General features: G+C 36.4%; 1 protein-coding gene across 1 annotated transcript; it reads right to left on the reverse strand.

Annotated features, from left to right (window-relative positions):
• Nucleotides 1–1,127: 1,127 nt before the first annotated feature.
• On the reverse strand, nt 1,128–17,194 carry LOC140235049 (sodium/glucose cotransporter 4-like). Its single transcript, XM_072315085.1, has 14 exons — nt 17,108–17,194; nt 14,246–14,317; nt 12,874–12,978; nt 12,445–12,504; nt 11,825–11,929; nt 10,495–10,681; nt 9,618–9,829; nt 8,996–9,131; nt 7,083–7,190; nt 6,378–6,528; nt 5,312–5,480; nt 4,020–4,235; nt 3,230–3,356; nt 1,128–1,339 (listed from the first exon to the last, which is right to left on the reverse strand). The coding sequence occupies exons 1-14, from the start codon at nt 17,192–17,194 to the stop codon at nt 1,128–1,130; spliced, it is 1,947 nt and encodes a 648-aa protein (XP_072171186.1).
• Nucleotides 17,195–20,118: the final 2,924 nt, after the last annotated feature.

Here is a 20,118-nt window from a genome sequence, read left to right on the forward strand (position 1 = left end):
TTAGCATGTTCTTATAATATTAAGTAAGAATGTGATTTAAAAAGCCTGATCTTTCATTCAAGAAAGCTTAGCCAGAAACGTTACTTATTTTAAACCACATCAAATTTTTAAAGGGATTGCGCAATTTTTCTGAATAATCGATTTGTGAAGAAGACTATAATATATATATATATATATATATATATATATATATATATATATATATATATATATATATATATATATATATATAATATATTACATTGAGTTATATAGAGTTCTCCTGAAAAAAAAAAAATCATAAAAGAAAGACAAGAAAAGTCAATGTGAACGACGAGATTAAAACATGAAAGTAGAAGCAACTCGTCGTAAAACAAAAAAATAACAAGAATTTATGACAAAATTGGTGAAAAATGTACGAGGTACAAAAAAAAAAAATGTTTCGTCTTGCCCAAGGTAATTATATGACATGACAAAATGTTGTTAAGGCATTTTCGATCTCACTACGGACACGGGTGCACAGAAGTCATCAAACAAACTAAAGCAGAAGTAACAATCACTGAGCGTTTTGTTGCTGTGTTTCTTTATGTGGCCATTTGTTCTTTCATGGATGGTAGATAGGGAATCAACCATAAACTAATTCTGAATTGTATTTAAAACACTTCATTTATTGTTTTTCTTTGTTTTATTTTATTGTTTTATCTATTTCAATACGGTTTAAAAAAAACCCACTATCAGCCTCAGGGCTGTTTTTCAGTGAGTCCGTATACATTGTTTTTCTTTCATTTTACCCCAATGAATACCACTGTAGACGAATTCAAGACACCTCCATACCCCCTACGTTGAATTTTGCCTGTTTTGACTGATCTCCTAATAACATGTGGGGCATTATCACCCATCCAGTAGGTTGATTTCAGGACGGTGTATGTATAATAACAATATGCCTTTTTGGAATATAAAACGATGTTATCTAGACTTTCTACGCACGACTCCTGTAGTCATATCGAGTCGTATTCTCTTGGTTTCGTCGGATTATTCATACTGTGGGTTTTTTATTCCATTGTTGTTGCTTCATGTTTTTAAGGGGGATAGACCCTCTTCAGAGCAGGCTAAGCCGTGACGTCATAGTTAGGATGTATTAGCTCCAACTAGGCAAAGTAGCCGAAGAGGAATACGCATACGCCTGCTAGGAGGATACCATTCACAGCGGCGAAGGTGGACACCCTGGGATCCTCATCTGCCGGCATCTTACGGGAGCGCTTCTCCTCCTCCTCCTGTTCATCGGGGTCCATTGGTGAGCCACTGATACCACACATGATGTTCCATGCCTTCCACTTCCAGCCAGTTCGAGCTTGAGCCTCTGTTGAAGATGATAACAACATGGAAGAAAAAGAGGAGGAGGAAAAAGGAGAAGAAAAAGAAGAGAAAGAAAGAAAGAAAGAAGGAGGAATAGGAGGAGGAGGAGGAAAAGAAGAAGAAGAAGAAGAAAATGAAATATGGTCGTCAGAAATATCGAGTTTATTTGCTTTATCACGTTTTTTTTTTTTCCATTTTCAGACTTGCTGTACGCCCTCTACTGTCTAGTCTGATTCTATAAACTTTGAATGCGCAGTTATCAGCAAACAGATCGTTGACGGTGACTCGTGACTTGCCCCGTCTCGTTTAACAGACAGACCTACCATGTAATGACATTTCTAACTCAAACCACTGTCGTGAATATGGTGCATAAAACATTTACGGATGCAATCAGTATAGGAGAAATATATAAAAACACAAAAAACAAACAAGCAAACAAACAAACAAACAAACAAACAAACAAACAAACAGGCAAACAACGCAGCAACCGGACAGCCAGTCCAACAGTTCACTTTTTACGCTGCAGAAAGTCCGGCGTTAAATGTGAAACACCGAGCTGGTGATAAATTCCCGGTGCTCATTTGTGGTGTTAGATTAACACCTCCGGGTGTCACTTCAAAATATAGAATTGTTTTTTGAATAGTTTCTTAGTTACTGTTCTTCTTGTTGATTTTGAACTTCAACAAGACGATCAAGAATTTTCCGATAAAGTACTTGATTTTTGAAGAAAAAAAAAAGAAGGTGTGAACACATTTACACCATAGTAACACCAGTTGGTGTGGTATCAAATTGAAGCTGGACGGGTGTTATACCACTGACATTAACACCAGCAATATCAAATCAACACCATGCGGTGTCATTGTTGAATTAATAACACCAGCGCAGTGTCAAAAATATCACCAGCTACAGTGTCAAATTAACACCACCAAGTGCCAGGTGAACACTATTCAACACCATCACAACATACTTTCTACACCTGTGGGTGTGGTCCTCTATTGACACTTGATCGGTGTTAGATTTGACACCCATGGTGTTAAATCTAACATCGATGTTTTTGCAGCGCCCTCAACCTGTAGTTAGGTATTGAAAATTGAATTACTTTCCCGGTTGTAAAATTGCCTGCAACTGCAGTCTAATGTTGGCATCATTTTGTTAAAGGTCCCGATTCTTTCTCTGGATCTTTTATACTAACAGGACAATGGCGATGGTATTGCTGTAGTATTGTTTATTTTCTCTTTTGTCCCTCGTTTGTTTTATTTCCAAATAAAAATATCAGCATTTTCCATACAGTAAAATAAGTAATTCAGACATCAAGTTCATAAAAAGGATACGAGACCCGAGACCAAAGCAAAACCTGAGACAACCTGTAACAATGTTATAGTTGACTGAAAAAACATGCAAACCTGAGAAAGAAAAAGAAAAAAAGGAATGTCTTTTCAGTCTAAAACCTTGCTAAGATTGAATAGTTGAATTTCAATTTTAATTTCAATTTCAATTTCAATTTATTTTCATATTTCTCGATGAAAAAATGCATCAAATATAACAAAATTAAATGAAGTACATGATATCATGCTGAAGACATACATAGAATATTGCAAATATATAAAACATATAGTGGTCGATCTATGAGGTTTGGAATCTGTGAAAAAAATGCTAAAGAAATATGAAGGAACCTAATTAAAAGCGAGCTTGTTGAGCGTAGGTACCAATCAAAATCGAGTTAAAGTTAAAGTTAAAGATTAAGATGGGATTGTTATTGAATAGTTATTGTCACATGTACATGGGATTTCGAAGTTTTTGTTCATGTCCCATTAGATTCTTGTTAGCAACTGCATACTAGTAATCTTTATTGTCAAAAAAAAATGTTACTGGTAAGAAATATCAAAGTCCTTACTGATGGCATTTTCCTTGGCTCGCTCCTCCCTCAGGATTTCGTTCTTTTTCTTTTTCTCCTCCACCTCTTCTGACATGGGCACGCGTGGTATCTTGGAGTGTCTTGTCCACCATGTAAGACGGATCAGCTGCAGAATACGAAGACGCAAAATATCGCTCAGAAATAAGGTGGGAAACGAAATTCTGGTAATATCAGAACAACGTGTAGTTCGGATGCTTCATAGAGCTAGGAAGCTCTCTCTCTCTCTCTCTCTCTCAAAAAAAAAAGAAAAGTTGGTGCTGTTGTGGTGAGGATGGTTGACATGTTTCGTCAGCAAATATTATTATTGTAAATATATCAGAAAACCTTTACTTATTTGGAGAGTACAAATTACAGCTTGTAAGTGGAAGTATAAGCAGAACTCAACGCAGAAGCATTGAACGCACTCAAATACCCCATAAAGAAGCCTAAAAAATAGTTCATTACAGTTATTAGTTTTAATGATACGAAGCAAAAATTGATAAAATTTTGAGTTCTATCGGCAAATTCTTTGTATCAAAAGCGGAGGAAAGTGGGATTTTCGATTCCTATTCTTTATCATAGACTAAGCTATGACAATTCTTTGTAGCAAAGGGTAATGATTCAAGCAATAAACATAGACAGGTTTTATTTCATTTCATTTATTTCCATATCTATATAAAATTATTGCAAAATAGAATTAATAATTGTGTACAGATGGGTAATATAATGACAAAGAGAGTGACAATGGAAAGAATTAAAGAAAAGGGTAAGTCTAACGTGCATCACCCACCTTCTCTGGCGGGATGGGATCACGCATCATGCTTATGACGCCGACTAAAATGAGTGAGAATCCGTAGAGGAACGCTGCAAAATGCAAAAAGTGGAAATTCCGGACGATGTTTGGCCTGTTGTCTTCCTGGCCGCAAGAGGGCACCCCATAGACGAAATCCAAGATGGAGCGGGTGAGACCAACGAGGAATCCTATGACCAGACCCCAGAAAGCACCCTGGGGAGAGGGGAGATTACGTCATAAAACGCAAAAATGCTTTGTAAATAAGTCGATTGATTAGCATGGTGTTAGGGGTATCGTTGTGATATGAATGAAATTACGTGTGTACTTATACTCATCTTTTAGTAGTTACATGCACTGAATAATTATGACTTTCACATGTATTTTACCATGATTATGCTTACAAACGGATCAAAGAAAGCGTGCTACGGCAATTTAGCTGTATACCGTTTCCATGAACACAACTCATGGTGGCCGACCATTGATGACAATAAAACTAGATCGCTGTCATACTACCTGTTATACAGTAATATTTGAGTGCGACGGCTGTGCTAACTATCTACAATATCATCAGATGAAATTGAACTTCTGGTTATATAATTGCAGATGTATCCTTCCGTGAAACCTAAACTAGATATTATCTGTCTGTACACCTCTAATACACCTTTCTCAATAGCTTATTACCAAGGAGACAGATCGAAGCAGTGTCTATACATTCAACAAGTGTGCTCTCTATCCAGTCTCAGTTTAGCCTATTTGTTACTGACACATTTCAATGGGATGCCAGGAGTTACTCTTTCAATGATATAGGCCTAATCGCAGGTACTTTTCTCAGTCTCCACTCCTTGTAATGACGAGGATCAAATATTTCTCGTATTCTAAGTTTATGTTTGCAAAAGACAAAGTAACGCTCGCAAATGGAAGTACATGTAAAAATGATTGCCAGAAATATCGGCTTTGCTTGAGACAGTAGTCTCTACAATAAAACATGTATTGATCACCTTCTAAAGTATAATGTACCCCTTTTTTATTGATTGCTTATCATGCTTATATCGAAATTCTTTACTTACGTACTCTATGAAAAATTCATGATGTTGATTATGTTGCGATGGAGAAAATTGAAATGATCTGAACTGGATGAACTATTTATAATTTATAATCATCAATATCATTAGCATGCAGTTTCTTCTTCAGCTTGAACAGAAACTGCTGCTGACGTTGCTTTTGTTACTGTTGGCACCATTGTTTTTGTTTGATTGTGGACAAAATGAAAAGAGTGAAAAAAATCTTACGAATTCGTTGGTCCTCTCCCAGAAGATGCCCATTGTGAATACCGCGAAGACTGCCGGTGAGAGATAGGAGAGAATGGACTGAACGTACACGAAGAGTTCCCCGGACCCGTATGCCTGGATGACCGGAATCCACAGCACACCGACCACGACCAACACCAGGGTACAAAATCTGCGTTAAGATGAAGTGTTCAAGCTTTATTTTTCGTGAACTGTTTGACAACTACAATCTATAACAAAATGTAAAACGAAAGAGCCAACATGTCTGCCAAAGTCTGTTATGTTTTTAATTGTTTGCTTTTAATCCGTTGAAGTCCACTCACGAGAATACTAGGATAGGCTTATGTATCGTTTGGAAACAAAATCAATTCTTCCTCAACGGATTAACGGAGTACTTTCAATCAATTACTGCAGCCCAAGAAAAGAGATTACGGAGCTATGTTTGCATTTCTTTTGGAATATAAAAACGAAACGAAATAAAATAAAATGAAACATACGCATAGCATTGATAATCATTATAATACACATCATCAAACTCTCTCTCTCTCTGTAACTTCATTTGTTTATCTCTTTCACATACAAACACACACACACATACACACGCACACACACACACACACACACACACACACACACACACACTTCTTGTTCGTATGTATCTGTGTGAAATTTGTGCACATTGGACTCATTAACACAGAAAGGGATAAGGGGAGATCAGGTATTCGCTTGTTGTACTCAGTACATATCACCTAGAAGACGTTTCACAGTAAAACTTCACAATAGCCAGCATAGGGATAGAAACAACCAATGTAAATATTGTTAAATATGCAAAACCTGAACAGTACTTAAAATAATATTGTTTCTAAACTAAACCGTCTACAGTTGTGGTTTAGTAAGAAAAAAAAAGATAGTGATATCTCCCTATATTTTAGGCTTTAGTGCAAAATATGGGAGGATGTTTTGTGACACCACTAATCTACACAAATGCATCAAATGTGATATCTCATTTTTTTTTTTGCATCACTACTCCCAATGGTAAATAATACCTTTAATTAATTGCATTACTTACTTTCCAACAATGACAAGCTCGAGTTCAGTAGAGGTCGGCCTCAGCTTGTACCAGATGTCGATGACGAACATAGAGCTGGATGCATTGAAGATTGAGGTCAGTGAACTGATCATGGCGGCCAACATGGCAGCCAACATCAAACCCTTTACGCCTGTTGTTGTTGTTTGTTGGTTTGTGCGTTGACGATCGCGATTTAGGGTTGAAAGAGAAAGATCACACAATGTTACAGTTGATTGTGTAGAATAAACAAGTGATGGATAAGAACGAACGTCTTCGTCCTTAACACAAATCTAGGCAATTATATATTTTTTCTGTTATCATTTGAAATGTAACCAAAAAGCCTCAACTGCATGGTTCTCAATTGCATGCATTGCCATCCACGTCTTGTACAACTGCATTTCAGCGCCTCCATCATGGAACCTTTAACCCCGCAAATGTAAATCCCCTTGTAAAGACATTGTTATTGTATAAACATCACAAAATATTCATGAGTCATTTAATTCATGTCATATCAACGGCATTACGTACCTTTAATACGCACACTTACATCAATTCCTATCATCACGTACTTCTATCTGACACTACAAATACACGCATACCTTTTCCGCTTCAACACTACCATGACAACTAATGACGATTATATCATGGAGCTACTAGATACTAGTAGTCGAATAATACTGCGCTTGTCAGGAGAGTCCAACCTACCGGTAGGCATCAATTCGACCACAAGCTTCGGGTAGGCGATGTCCGAACAGCCCGCTGGATTCCCACAGGCTCGGTTGCATATTTCAGGCACCACGCATGCTATCTCATCTGGTTGATTAATTTGTTGACAAGACATTCGGTTTCGAGTGGCAGAAATTAGCAGAATTAGGCTTCCACACACATCAGTAACACTCAGCAATGTCATTTACAACATCAGCAAAGAAAAAAAAGAGAAGTAAATTGCGTCCAAAATTTTCCATGAAATTAAAGATAACCACATTTTGCAGTGAAAGTTGGCAATATCTGCTTGATACTTTAATAGGGAAGAGATTCTGCTATTGCTTTCATGAGGAACAATGATAATAACTGAAAATATTCAAATATTCCTTTTTGAAGACGCAATATTATTTAGTTCCAGATATTTTTTTTTTCTGGTTTGAAATGAAATCTAGGGGAGCAATTACGCCATCACAATGTATTGTAAATGTCGTTTTTGAAGACGTTTCTTCTTCTTCTTCTTCTTTAGTTCTGGCTTGAGCGTAGAGCCAATCAAAATACTTTCTTTTCTCACTCCCCCCGTTTCCAAATTTGCTTGATTATGTATTTCAAATCATAACAAAATACCTCTTTTTAGAATTCCGAATCATTCGGTGCAATACAAACTACGACATGACATACTCCGTTAGACTTGCTGTTGGCGGTTGGGCAAACATTTCGTATTAAATGACCATGCCATGGAAAAAGAACAGTGAATGATTGAGTTCTGAAATTTCTCTAGAACGTACGTCAGACATAAATATTACAGGACTGAGGACAGTTGACAATTTTCCGATTCACTTTTCGTTTTGTATCTCTTGTTTCTTTGATTGAAACTAATAAAACATTGTGGTTGTTTTACTTATATATACTTAATGTTGAATTATCTTGTTTCATTCCTTGCTGGATGGAAAAATAACGTTGAACTAAATTGAATTGAATTGAATTGAATTGAAAAGGAATTGTTTAGAAAGTGAAGAAAGTCGGTCCTCATATTTACAGCTAATGAATCTTATAAATTCTATCATTGAAATAAAAAATGCTAAAAGGCCATCGTCATCATCATCCCTGTCATCACGCGGCCATTCCACGAGACTGACACCCATGAGTCATGCAGCCTACGAGTCATACAGCACTTGAGTTCAACACTAGGCAAATGAGGTCCATGAGTTTGACACTACGTAAAAACAGCCCACGAGTTCGACATGTGTGGCTTAAAGGTGCATAGTCCCGGTAGTGTAGAGGGCGCTGTTGATGATACTGCCGATCACTGTTAGCATTGATACGAAGATTACCGAAGTTGAGCTGTCATCGAGAGTAAAGTGCGAAGGTGTTGCTACAGTAACGTTGCCTTCGTTGTCTTCTCTGCGCATCGCGCAGTCTGTAGTAATGCCAGGGTGCGTGCATATGTGCTTCTTACGATGACATCACAAAAGAAGTTTGCTGAAGCCGTCATCCCCCTCAGCCGAATCATAAGCCAAACTGTGATCGGACCACTGAGTACAGTGAATCGGACTTCTTCGGACTCGGGAAAGTGGGCCAAAACGTAAGCGTCAAAGAGGAGTAGATAGTGTAGGTCCCTATAGGAAACTTGCGCCGTGCGCCCGCGTACGCATTTGACTAAAACAACGGGACCATGCACCTTTAATGTGTTGGTTTCGTGGGCCTTGTTTGCCTCGTGTCGAACTCATTGACTGTAAGATTCGTGGTCTGTTTGACTCATGGGGTGTATGAATTACTCGAGGGCCTTATACTGTAACTCGTGGGCTGTATGACTCATGGCGCGTATGACTCGTGGGCAGTATGATTCGTGGGTGTCGAACTCGTGACGTTCACTCGTCACTACAATCACTCTCGTCTACGATCTGATCCCGTACCTGGCCATAGAGTGCGACTGATCATTCCTGGCCAGACCATGAGGAACATGGGTAGCACCTTGAAGTACCCCGTCATGACACACGCCCCCTTGCTGTGATTTATGCTCTTAGCCGCCAGTGTTCTTTGGACGATAACCTGAGTGGGGCAATTAATGAAGAGTTAACGCGAGAAGAAGATAATCAATACACCTCTTTTCTTTGCTTGAAACAATGTTGATAATAGTTCTAATCACAGAAATAAAGTAATGACCTTATATTTCAAACAGCCACAATTATAGCAAAAAATGCATCAAAATTAATAATCACAGTATATCAAACTAGTTTAAATGAAAATAATAATACATGTATGTGCAATCTGAATACTATCTTTGGACGAAGAGCCCACTTTTGTCTCAGACCCAGCCCAAAAGAGCCACTACCAAATTAACGTGTGCAAGTAAATGATTTTATGGATAGGCCTTACTCTGTGTCTGACAAAATAAAGACAACAAATCAAGCGTTAAATCTGTATGATCTGTTTGAAAAGGTTTTTCTCTGAGAAGCTCCTGATTTAGAAGGCTTGTATTTGCCATGAATGCCGACAGCGTATGTTCGCAATGAAAACAAAAGACCCAAGTCGAACCTGGTTTGTGCACCAGTAGTAGAGTCCCAGAATGAAGACGCCAAAGACCACTCCAGGCCATGGCATGTCGGAGGTCTGGGCGTTACGAAATATGTGCCAGGTCTCCTCAGTAGGAATGCCACAGGTAGTGTTACCCCAGATCTGGGTAGTGTTCGGAATGGCCGTCATGTAATTCAGCCGCAGGTTCCCAATACCACCAATCTCGCTTATGGCTATAAAGAAAAGACAACGAGGAAAACCTTAATGTGATTCTGATATAGTAAGTACCGAGAGATTGATATTGAAGTTGACTAAGTAATGGCATTGTATAGTGTTATCACTTCGACACGTCTATGATCTTTTAGATCACCCTTTTTAGTTTTAGTAGTTTGGCCACTAAGTTTGACTAGTTTGATTTTCGGGTTACTCTCACTTAGCTCGAAAAACGTAAAATCACTGTATTCTCTAGAACAATTGTTTGTTAATTTGAATATAATAGTGAAATCAAGTTGAAACAATTTTTATTTGTGTTTCCTGTGTGTTTTTCCTACTCATCATCAACCAAGGTGCACAAAAAAGTTCATGTATTTAATAATAGTTGTTGATAATGTTCCATAAAGTGAATAAAGAAGTGCTTGTTTGTTTGTTTGTTTGTTTGTTTATTTTTGTTTCCATAATGTATCTAAGAACGTATTTATTATTATTATTATTATTATTATCACTATCGTTCCATTATTATCATTAGTAGTAACATCATCATCATCATTTATTTTTATCATTACTAGTATATTATCATTATCACTAATATCCTAATTATTATCATCTTTATCATATTGGCAACAACAACAACAAACGTTCAGCGTTATTGCAACGACCTAAACGTGGGCTACCAACTCACCGAGTCCCATGAGCACGAAGGCGCCGATCATGACGACGACGGCCTGGAGAGCGTCGGTGAAGATGACAGCCTTGAGGCCGCCGGCCACGGTGTAGATTGCTGTAAGGATGAGGAGGACGATGACGGAGGTGTAAATATTCCAGCCAAGGGCTTGCTGGATCACGATGGACCCGGCGTACATCTCCCCCTATGGCGACAGAAGGCAGACAACATAATAAGTGTTTACAAGTGAGCTATCGTAGATATGACGTCTCCAGGAAACACAGTAGTCATTAAACAATGCCATAAACATTACAATTACTTTGATTGTTATGAGTATGGATGTTACTACATTGAGTATGGATGTTATTACATCGTTACTTTGATTGTTATGAGTATGGATGTTATTACAAAGATTATTATAAGGACAGTTTTTAACACATTGGTGAAGATAGTGATTATTCTTCCCTAGATGTTAGTACACTGACCTCATAACGGTTCGCACTTATTAAATAATTTTCCAGAATTTATGTCCGGCAGAGGAGAATAATAATAGATTTAGTTAAAATCGTCCTGGACAATGGTAAATGAAATTCATTAGATTGTCTAGTGGGATATGAATTGACAATTTTATTTTGAATATTATACTTATTATACTTATACGCATTGGATTATCGCTCTTAAGAACATAGCAGCTGTATTTTCATTAGAATTATTACCTCTGAGTTTGACTGTTGTATTATTATAATATTTTTCATACCAGACATAACATATTATGTCACAACGATACCTACGCATGGACCGACGAAAGAACAGCTGGCATGAAACACGAAGGTCCAATCGAAGGCAGTTTATTTTGTAGAAAAGGCATTCTTCGATTTCATTTTTCCAGAAAGTTTACACTCCAGCAAGACATACTAACCGTTATCTTAGGTATGAATATAGTGCTAATAGCGAGCTTTAGATCTGTTTATGCACATATTCATGTTTAATTTGGTTAATAGTCTCGGTTTGGTGACCACACATTTCTTTTATTCTTTTCTTTTTTTTTTTTTTTTTTTTTGGTATGTAGGCCCACATTGTACGTTGTAACTGCTGTGACCCATAATCTACAAGCTTGGCTTTTTTAATGAGCCTCCCATCTCCATCTTCCAATCCATTCATTACCAAAATGCCTATCTCTGCAATCCCTATCAAAATGTGATGCACTCTCCTTTTTACTTTTTGAATACTTTTGTTCATATTTCTTCGCGGTGATGTACATTTTGCGTATATTATGATATTGAATATGTTGAGACGGAGAAAATGAAAATAAACCGAAAACTTAAAAACTTGAAAAGTTGGCACTTACCGAGAGCATGATGATGATTGCCACAATAAGGTTGATGATTGAAATAAACGTTTGGAGTCTATTTCCTCCAAATCGCAGCTTCAAGTATTCAGGTACAGTTGATATCTAACGCAGAATAAACCAAGTACGATAGGAGCATTGGTAGGTTTTCATAACTTATTGATTTTAAGTTAATGTATAGATAAATTGTTTATTTTAAACTTAAGGACGATCGAACGGAGATACAGTCATCTATGGGTTTCTGACATATAAACACTCGAATTCATGTCACTTAATTATACATTTTAAATACGTAAAAACAACTAAAGAAGTTAGTGAAAACACGTTGAGCCAGATACTAGTATGTATAGTAAATTATTACATAGTGTTAGTTGGCGTAACAATTGAATTCCATTGATTTCCGTCAGTTATTTTATTTTATTTTTTGTATGACCAGTAGATCAACCTTCTGGATTTATCAAAATGATGACTTGATCCTTTTTTTTTTTCAAAATACAATGTATCAATTTCAAATTTGTATTATCCTCATCACTACTGTTGTCATTATTAAAAGATAGGCCCAATAAAGGCCTCTTCATATTGTTTGTTTCATTCGTGTTCAGGTGAGTTTAGCTACTTACTTCAGCAGCAAAATATACCGGTGCAAATAAAAATCCCAGTGTTAACAATGCCATCAGCGCCTGAAAGAAGAACGACATGGGACATAGACAACGATAGTCAATTAATTGTATCATTGTATATCTAAGGAAGAAGAAAGTGCCATTGACTAATCGACGCATATGCATATCAACACAAAAGACTTTTCAACGATGAATACGCACTACAATTTTATGTCCTTTTAAAAATTCCATTTTTTTTTTTTTTACATATACGACGCGATTTTTCCATGGTAACGTTTAGACGAGTCTTAAGTAGATGAACCTTTTGCGATTCTTTTTTAAAAAAATGTAAACTCTGCCTTTCGCTCGACATTCAAATAATTACACCAAAAACAAATTTAGAGGGTAAATCATCGTTTTTGGACTGGATTCCTTGAAAGAGATTCTTACGTAATATTCATAGGAGACCACCGCATAACCGGAGATCGATGCTGTACCCGCCACGCCAATGAACGTCGAGCTGCCGATATTCGTCACAGTTAGAGACAGTCCGACCTGATGACGAGGGATGAAATGAAAAAAAAAAAAAAGAAGAAGAACTAACTAATATAGAAACATTGACATTCAAACCATCAGACGGGATCTGAAGACATCAGTATTCAAAGTTCGTCCTACCAAATGGTGCTTGTGTAGCCAAGTGTCTTGAATATATTACTTCGATGTGGTCTTCAAAATATGACGTTTACTTATTCTTTTTTTTTAATGTACACCGTGTTTAAAGGGAACGCAAACCCAAAGAGCAATGTGGATTGAGTGAAAGCAGCAAGATTAGTAGAACACATGAGTGAAAGTTTGAGGAAAATTGGACAATCGATGCGAGAGTTATGAATTTTTAAAGTTTTGGTGTTGGAACCGCTGGATGAGGAGACTACTAGAGGTTATGACATATGAGTGGACAACAATTTAAAGAAAATATAAAGAGAATTCCACAAAAAAATCCTTTTTGATGAAAATTACAAATTTCATCAACTTGATACTGACATAACTATGTTATGAGTAGCAATTATTCCCCCTGTTTTCTGAAAGCGGCTAGTCAAGTGCTTTTTCATAATTCTAGAAAAGTGATTTTTTTTTAAATATAATTTTCTTTATATTTTCTTTATATTGTTGTCCTCTCATACGTAGTCTCCTCATCCAGCTGTTCCAAAACCAAAATTTTAAAAATTCATAACTTTTTCATCGATTGTCCGATTTTCCTCAAACTTTCACTGATGTGTTCTATTAATGTTGCTGCTTTCACCCAATCCACATTGCTCTTTGGGTTTACTTTCCCTTTAATACTATTTGTCGTTCATAGTTGGAAGGACACTCAGGAATGGAATCACTCCGTTAATCCTCTGCCACCTTAGGGAACTAGGCTGTAAGCTGCACGATATTTGGTGTGCAGTAAACTTTGATATAGTGATTGATCTTCTTATAAGCAATAATTATACATTTTATACAAGTTTACTTGATCATAACTAATGCCAAAGTTTTAAACTACATAATACTCTATATACCAAATATTCGCGATGTTTTTATTTCGCAAATTTCGTGAGTCTGGTGCTCAGTCGCGAACTTAAAAATACGCAAAAATATCAACTCCGATCTTGACATGAATGTGACGTACACATATTACATATTTTCTTCGTTCAGTACCGTTACTCAACAATTGCGAATTCAACTAGTCGAAGAATTGTCGGTCGGGAAGTCCCGATTCGCAAAAGAAAACAAATGCATTTGCTAAATATATGGCTAAAAGTAACATGCTTGAAGAACTCACCAACCACCAAGACATTTCTCTTCCCGCCAGAAAGTAGCCACTCGTCGAGTCCTTTCCTCCTCCCCATGCCGCCTGTCAATAATAATCAATTGAATTGTAGATTAGACAAACTCTCAGCTTGAATAACGTGATCATCTGAAAATTTCTAGCTTCCGAACGTTATAGAAGGAAAGAAACTACTCTGTGTTGCAGCGAAACTGTTACAAATTATGAAGTTGTATGGCGTAATATGGATCTTTCGTTCTCTCTCTCTCTCTCTCTCTCTCTCTCATACTTTCTGTCTCTTAACGGAAGTAGTACATATAAATACAAACGATTCCGAAGTAAAAGGATTAAAAACAAAACAACAAAAAAAAAAGAAAATTACCCGATGCCTCTACTAGGACTATCTGCCTTTTCACACAGCCCTTATGACCGATCATATTGCATTTAATATACAAGTTATGTAACCACCATTGATAAATGTTAAGAGATAGAACATAGTGTATATAGCATGGTTTTGATTATTTTCGTGAGATTACACATCTTTCTGTGTAATTTATGTGAAATTAGAAACTAAATGTTACATTTAAAAAAACATGATTAAGTCTCTCTCAACACAGGCAACATGTGACACATTTTCTCCTGTGTTGCGAACACCTTTTCACGGAGGGGAATTTCCCTGTGCGTGTTAGTTTGCAATCGTTTAAAGCGTTATCCGTAACTATTCTTCTTTCAGACGAGATACAAACGAGTAATTACATAAGGCATACAAGAACACAATTGTATCTCTATAATTCATTACAAGAGCTATATACGCATGTCTTATCATAATAGATTAGAAGTCCAAATGTTTTGACACCCACTAGAACAATGTCTCGTAGCACTTACTGGTTGGAATTGTTCCACGGATATAATTATTCACGCAATGCCATCATTATGAACCACTCTCTATTAGTTATTAACGAGCGTATTTGCCTTGGGATTATTCAGCTGCTTATCACCAGCTTTTATCAAATATAACTGACACAGTTTTTAGTCTCTAGAAAGACGCATACAAAGACACGCAATTCATGAAATGAAGGTTCATTGTCAAAAAAGAAAATAGATATTTACAGTTGATGTCACTTACGATGCCCGATTCATTTGAAGACAGATTAACAAGATTTATTACCTCCGTACTCCAGAATGGCCCCTAACAACTTACGCTCATTTTGAGTGCGTTATAGCTCAAAGAAATACGCATGAAATTCAGTTCGGAATGTTAATGATAAACGGGAAACATGCGTCTGATGAAACACAACTGATACCTTCATTTAAACTCACTAGAAATAAGAAATATGAGGAGTAAAGAATAAGACCTCTAAAAGAAAAAAAAAAAGAGTTAAAGGGATCGTACAGTTTTGGTTTAGACCTAATTTCGGGTTTCTAACATTTAAGGGTGAGATAATTAGAAACCACTTATGAATTATGAAAGAGCATGTAATTCCATGAGGAACTCAGCATTTATTTGATGAAAATTGGTTTTGAAATGGCTGAGATATCCAAAACAGAACGATTCTAATAAGTGTGGGACCCACACTTTATTACGATCGCTTTGTTTTACTTTGTTTTTTGGATGTTTCAGTCATTTTGTATTTCAGTCAAATTGTATGCTATGTACTACTTCATAAGTGCTTTCTTGGTATCTCGCAAAAAAGTTAAAAGCCCAATTCTCATCTCCACCAATACTGTACCATTAATGTCCTGAAGTTAGAATACAGTCAGTCAGTTAAAGTGAACCAGAACATTATATAGATGAATCTTATCATTCTATTCATTTGATGACAATTGATACGCGTTGCTTTTCAAAATAAATAATGTATTCTCTATCTCAATAATAATTATATAGGAAGAGCCGATGACCGTTTCCAGATTCAACTCGATTACACTTCATAGCTGTCGTTTAGCTCATATTCAGTCACAAGATGTTATATTTGACCAGGCCTTGAGCGATTTAGAGTTAAACAAACAAACAAACAAACAAACAAACAAACAAACAAATAAATAAACAAATAAATAGATAAACAAACAAACAAACAAAAATTGTGATTCTACCTGTTTTTCTGCAATGTTTCACCTAACAATAAGTAGAAGCATTTTAAATATCCATAACCCCCTATAGATACACAGAGAAAGAACCTTCTTTAATGTACTTTGTCTGATGCTCACTCAATAGAAGATACATAAGAAGACTCGTTGCGAATGAAAATCAAATAAAGGGCTATAAACACAAGTTTTGTGTACTAGAGATTTCTGATACCAATTAGTTTATATTAGTTTGCGGGGAATACAAGGAAAAAAGCCATGAAAAACAAAGAAGGAAAGGAAACAGTTCTTGTAGTGAGCAAATATCTCCTTGCGGATATCAAATGACAAAATAAAGAGTGCTAGAATTCAAAACTATTAAAAAAGAGGAGGTGTCGCAACTACGTCGCGATACCCAGCTTGATACCTACAACGTATATCTAGAATATTTAAGTCATGTGTGGTAGAAAACATGCCAATATCGATGATATTAATATCAATATCAAAAGAAAGATCATTCATATTTTGTATCTTATTGATACTATTTAGGCGGTCTCACCACGATAATCTGCTAACTAGTATAGATCTCTTGTCAAGGAGGAAAATGAACTCATAAATAACGGAATCAAACTGCGAGTTCAGTCAAGTTTAGTGCACGATTCAGAGTGACATTGTGTGAATTTTATTAATGAAGTAATTTAACGAAATCTTTAATCTTTTTTAATATCTTTTAAAAAAAAATCACACCAACAAATCGAATATGAAATATAAACAAACAAGTAGCAAACAATCTGGTATAGTATCACCACCACTTACCCATAATCCGAGAGAAAAGACGACCAAGAAATGAATCACTATGACAACAACATCCCAAGCCTCCAAATTCGAGCTCGTATTACCCATCTTTCTCACTATTCATGTATTTTCCCTCGTCCTTGATCGTCACCACCTTTTTCTTTGATTATTATCTGCCGTAACTGCTTGAAAAAATCAAACTCCAGGTACCCAGGTAAAATCCAATACTCAACAAAGAGTATATCTGACCAAACATGAACGAAGTATTTTTATGTAAGAACACGATTGAGCCGTATGGTGAATCTAACAGTGCTCGATCCAATTGGCATCCGCTACATTCTATGGTGTGCCGCCTTCTTCGACGTCTTTAAATTGTTTTAAGTCATACTCGTTGGTTCTTGACTCTTAATCTGGCAATTCGGTCTCTTCTAATTGTTGGGTAAGATAAGAAGGACTGAAAGCAGAACGCTGCCCATGTGATGCAGATGATAAGAAATTCTTTTTTTTTTCTCTCTCTCTCTTTCTTACGCTCCTCTCTCATCTAGGTGGGACTGGTGAAGATGGGTCAACATCCAAAGTTCTAGGGTCCCTATCAAACCGAAGCACTCAAGTTACCTTTTATGTAAAGTGTTTAAATGCCGTCTGATTACACTCATAAAGATTAAGAGACCGTTTCTATCCAAGCGATTATCTAGGTTCATCTCACTTGAAAACGGCTACTCATTATTGGGTATCTTTGCTTTATTCCAAAACACTTTACGACGTTGACCCACTCCGAGTTAAGACAAAATCAATAAAAAGCACGCGTACTATGGCGTGCAATGCCATTACACGCAGTAATTACTATTACGAAACCCCATTTATTCAAAATTTGTCTGTATTAATGGTGCCAACGTTCAGAGTATCCTACCCATTTCTTCGTACACCTCTTATAATGGTATCACGCTTGTCATGCATGTTTTGCTCGTATGATGGTCATTAATGTGTTTAATATCACACATTCTCTTAACCAGTGTAAACGACTCTTTCATGGCGTATTTTGCTGTTGTTGTTTTTTTTTTCGTGGACGCTATAAAAGAAATAAATCTAATATCAAAGCAGTTGAGATATTTTACCACAAATGATAACGTAGGCCGCAACGAAGCAAAAATTCACCAATTAGATGCCGTTATTTCCAGATATGAACTCCATTTCACCATGCTTATCAACAAGGGACTATACAAAGTGGAGGAAAATACACATAGTGTCTTGCCCTGATTTGCCCTTTTGATAAGATATTTTTGAAAAGCGCAGACTCACTTGACGCAACGCTTGTTGAAAAATCCTGCTGATAAAGTGCATCTTTACAGGCGTCTAACTTGGTCAAGAAAAGAAGACAGTTTGTATAGTTCCATTTTTGCGCATCAAAAGGAAAGTGTCATCGTGATAACAGACATCATTTTGGTTTCAAATCACATCTTTATTACTGAGACAAATATCTATGCTGAATGATGATTTATTAACTCCTTACAAATGGTGCTTGTTGGAACATCCACTTGGTAGCAAAAAATTGCTCATTCAAAGCCAATTAGTATCTGGTAATAATAATGTAGAAAGGTTGTTCATGGATTCAGTGTTAAACAATGAGATGGATGCTTAACAAAAAGTTATTTGACGGACCTTCTCATCACTGGGCTTACGCATGTGCATTCTTTGTTTCAAAATGAAATTATGTATATCCCATATGGTCATATGGGGAAGTTTAGGCATTAAGTCGGCATTAAGTCTCTTTGACAATGCGTTCAATGCATAACCAACTTCGTTTGGGGAATGAGCACATGAACCAAATACGAGATGGCTTAAGTTTTAAAATTTTTATCATAGTTGACTGAATGCACACACTTTTGTATATTCAACTGTTATCAATTGATGATATCCAGTTTTGACAATCCCATTGTTTTTTTTTTTATGCAAAACAGGATCACAAAGTATATGACAGTGCATCACAGAGGCAACAAAAATTCCCACTCCCTGATTTTACGCGAGGACGAAAAATAGGTTTAGTGAGTCATTTGGAATATTAGCTATCAATCTCCAGTTCCTCATATTTTCTGAAAAAGCAATCCAAAGTTAGGAATCAAGTAACTAAATGGAAAATTGCTTCTCGTGGTTTTCTTGCACATTTCTTTAGGAAGGATAGTTTGATTAGGTATGTCTTAGAGGCCCGTTTCGATTTCTTAAAGGCCCTTTACACACTCCTCACTTTTAACTCTGTGTAACTGTTTAAAAGATAATGCTGAAGCATTAAACGTGAGTATTAATCAAGAAGGAATAATTCCCAATAAGTGTAAAAAATGTCAGTTTGGTCGCACATTTCCTTCATTGTGGTTGTCAGAGATTTTTGCTTCTTCTTTTTTCTGTCCCATTCATTTCACAGAGTTCTCTTTTCCCACTATGGGGGTGAGCTAGAAGTTATATTTCATATTATTCATAATAATACATCAGATTATAATGTATTACATCATAATATTCTTCACACTGTTCTCTTTGGACATGGTATTGAAAAATGTCCCTTTTCTTTCGCAAATGACTCCCAGACAAAATATTGGCCAAGGTTTGATATCCGCTGATATAGCCTTTAATCTAATGAATGTTCTTCCCTGGCAGAACAATTTGTATTGCTACATAATGTTCGTATAATAGAGTTCGTATAATATTATAATAAAGTGTATGTGCCTCATGTGTAGTTTACGTTCTGTATTAAGATCACTACAATGATTGGAACACTATACAAGATAATGAAAAAAAAAATATTATTGTTATATCTAACGGTCAGCTGGAGCGATTACATTTTGTAAGAACGGGATCAACTTATTTGGAGAGAAGCGTAAAGATTGTCTTTACTATAAAGGAAATTTGTAACCTAAAAGTAAATTACTTGACGTACGACAACTGAACGCATTCTGATACTGGTAGAATGTACCAAAGCTACGTACACACGTTGATATCCCAAATGCACAAACGTACACTTGACAACAAATATCAGACAGAAA

This window comes from Diadema setosum, chromosome 11 (assembly GCF_964275005.1).
Source record: "Diadema setosum chromosome 11, eeDiaSeto1, whole genome shotgun sequence".
Lineage (NCBI taxonomy): Eukaryota > Metazoa > Echinodermata > Echinoidea > Diadematoida > Diadematidae > Diadema > Diadema setosum.

Coding starts and splice junctions, on each gene's coding strand:
- LOC140235049 (XM_072315085.1), bottom strand. CDS start 17,194: ATGGGTAATACGAGCTCGAATTTGGAGGCTTGGGATGTTGTTGTCATA. Junction 10,682..11,824: donor CAATCATCATCATGCTCTCG/GTAAGTGCCAAC, acceptor CTGTCGCCATAG/GGGGAGATGTACGCCGGGTC. Junction 7,191..8,995: donor CAGTCGCACTCTATGGCCAG/GTACGGGATCAG, acceptor TTAATCAACCAG/ATGAGATAGCATGCGTGGTG.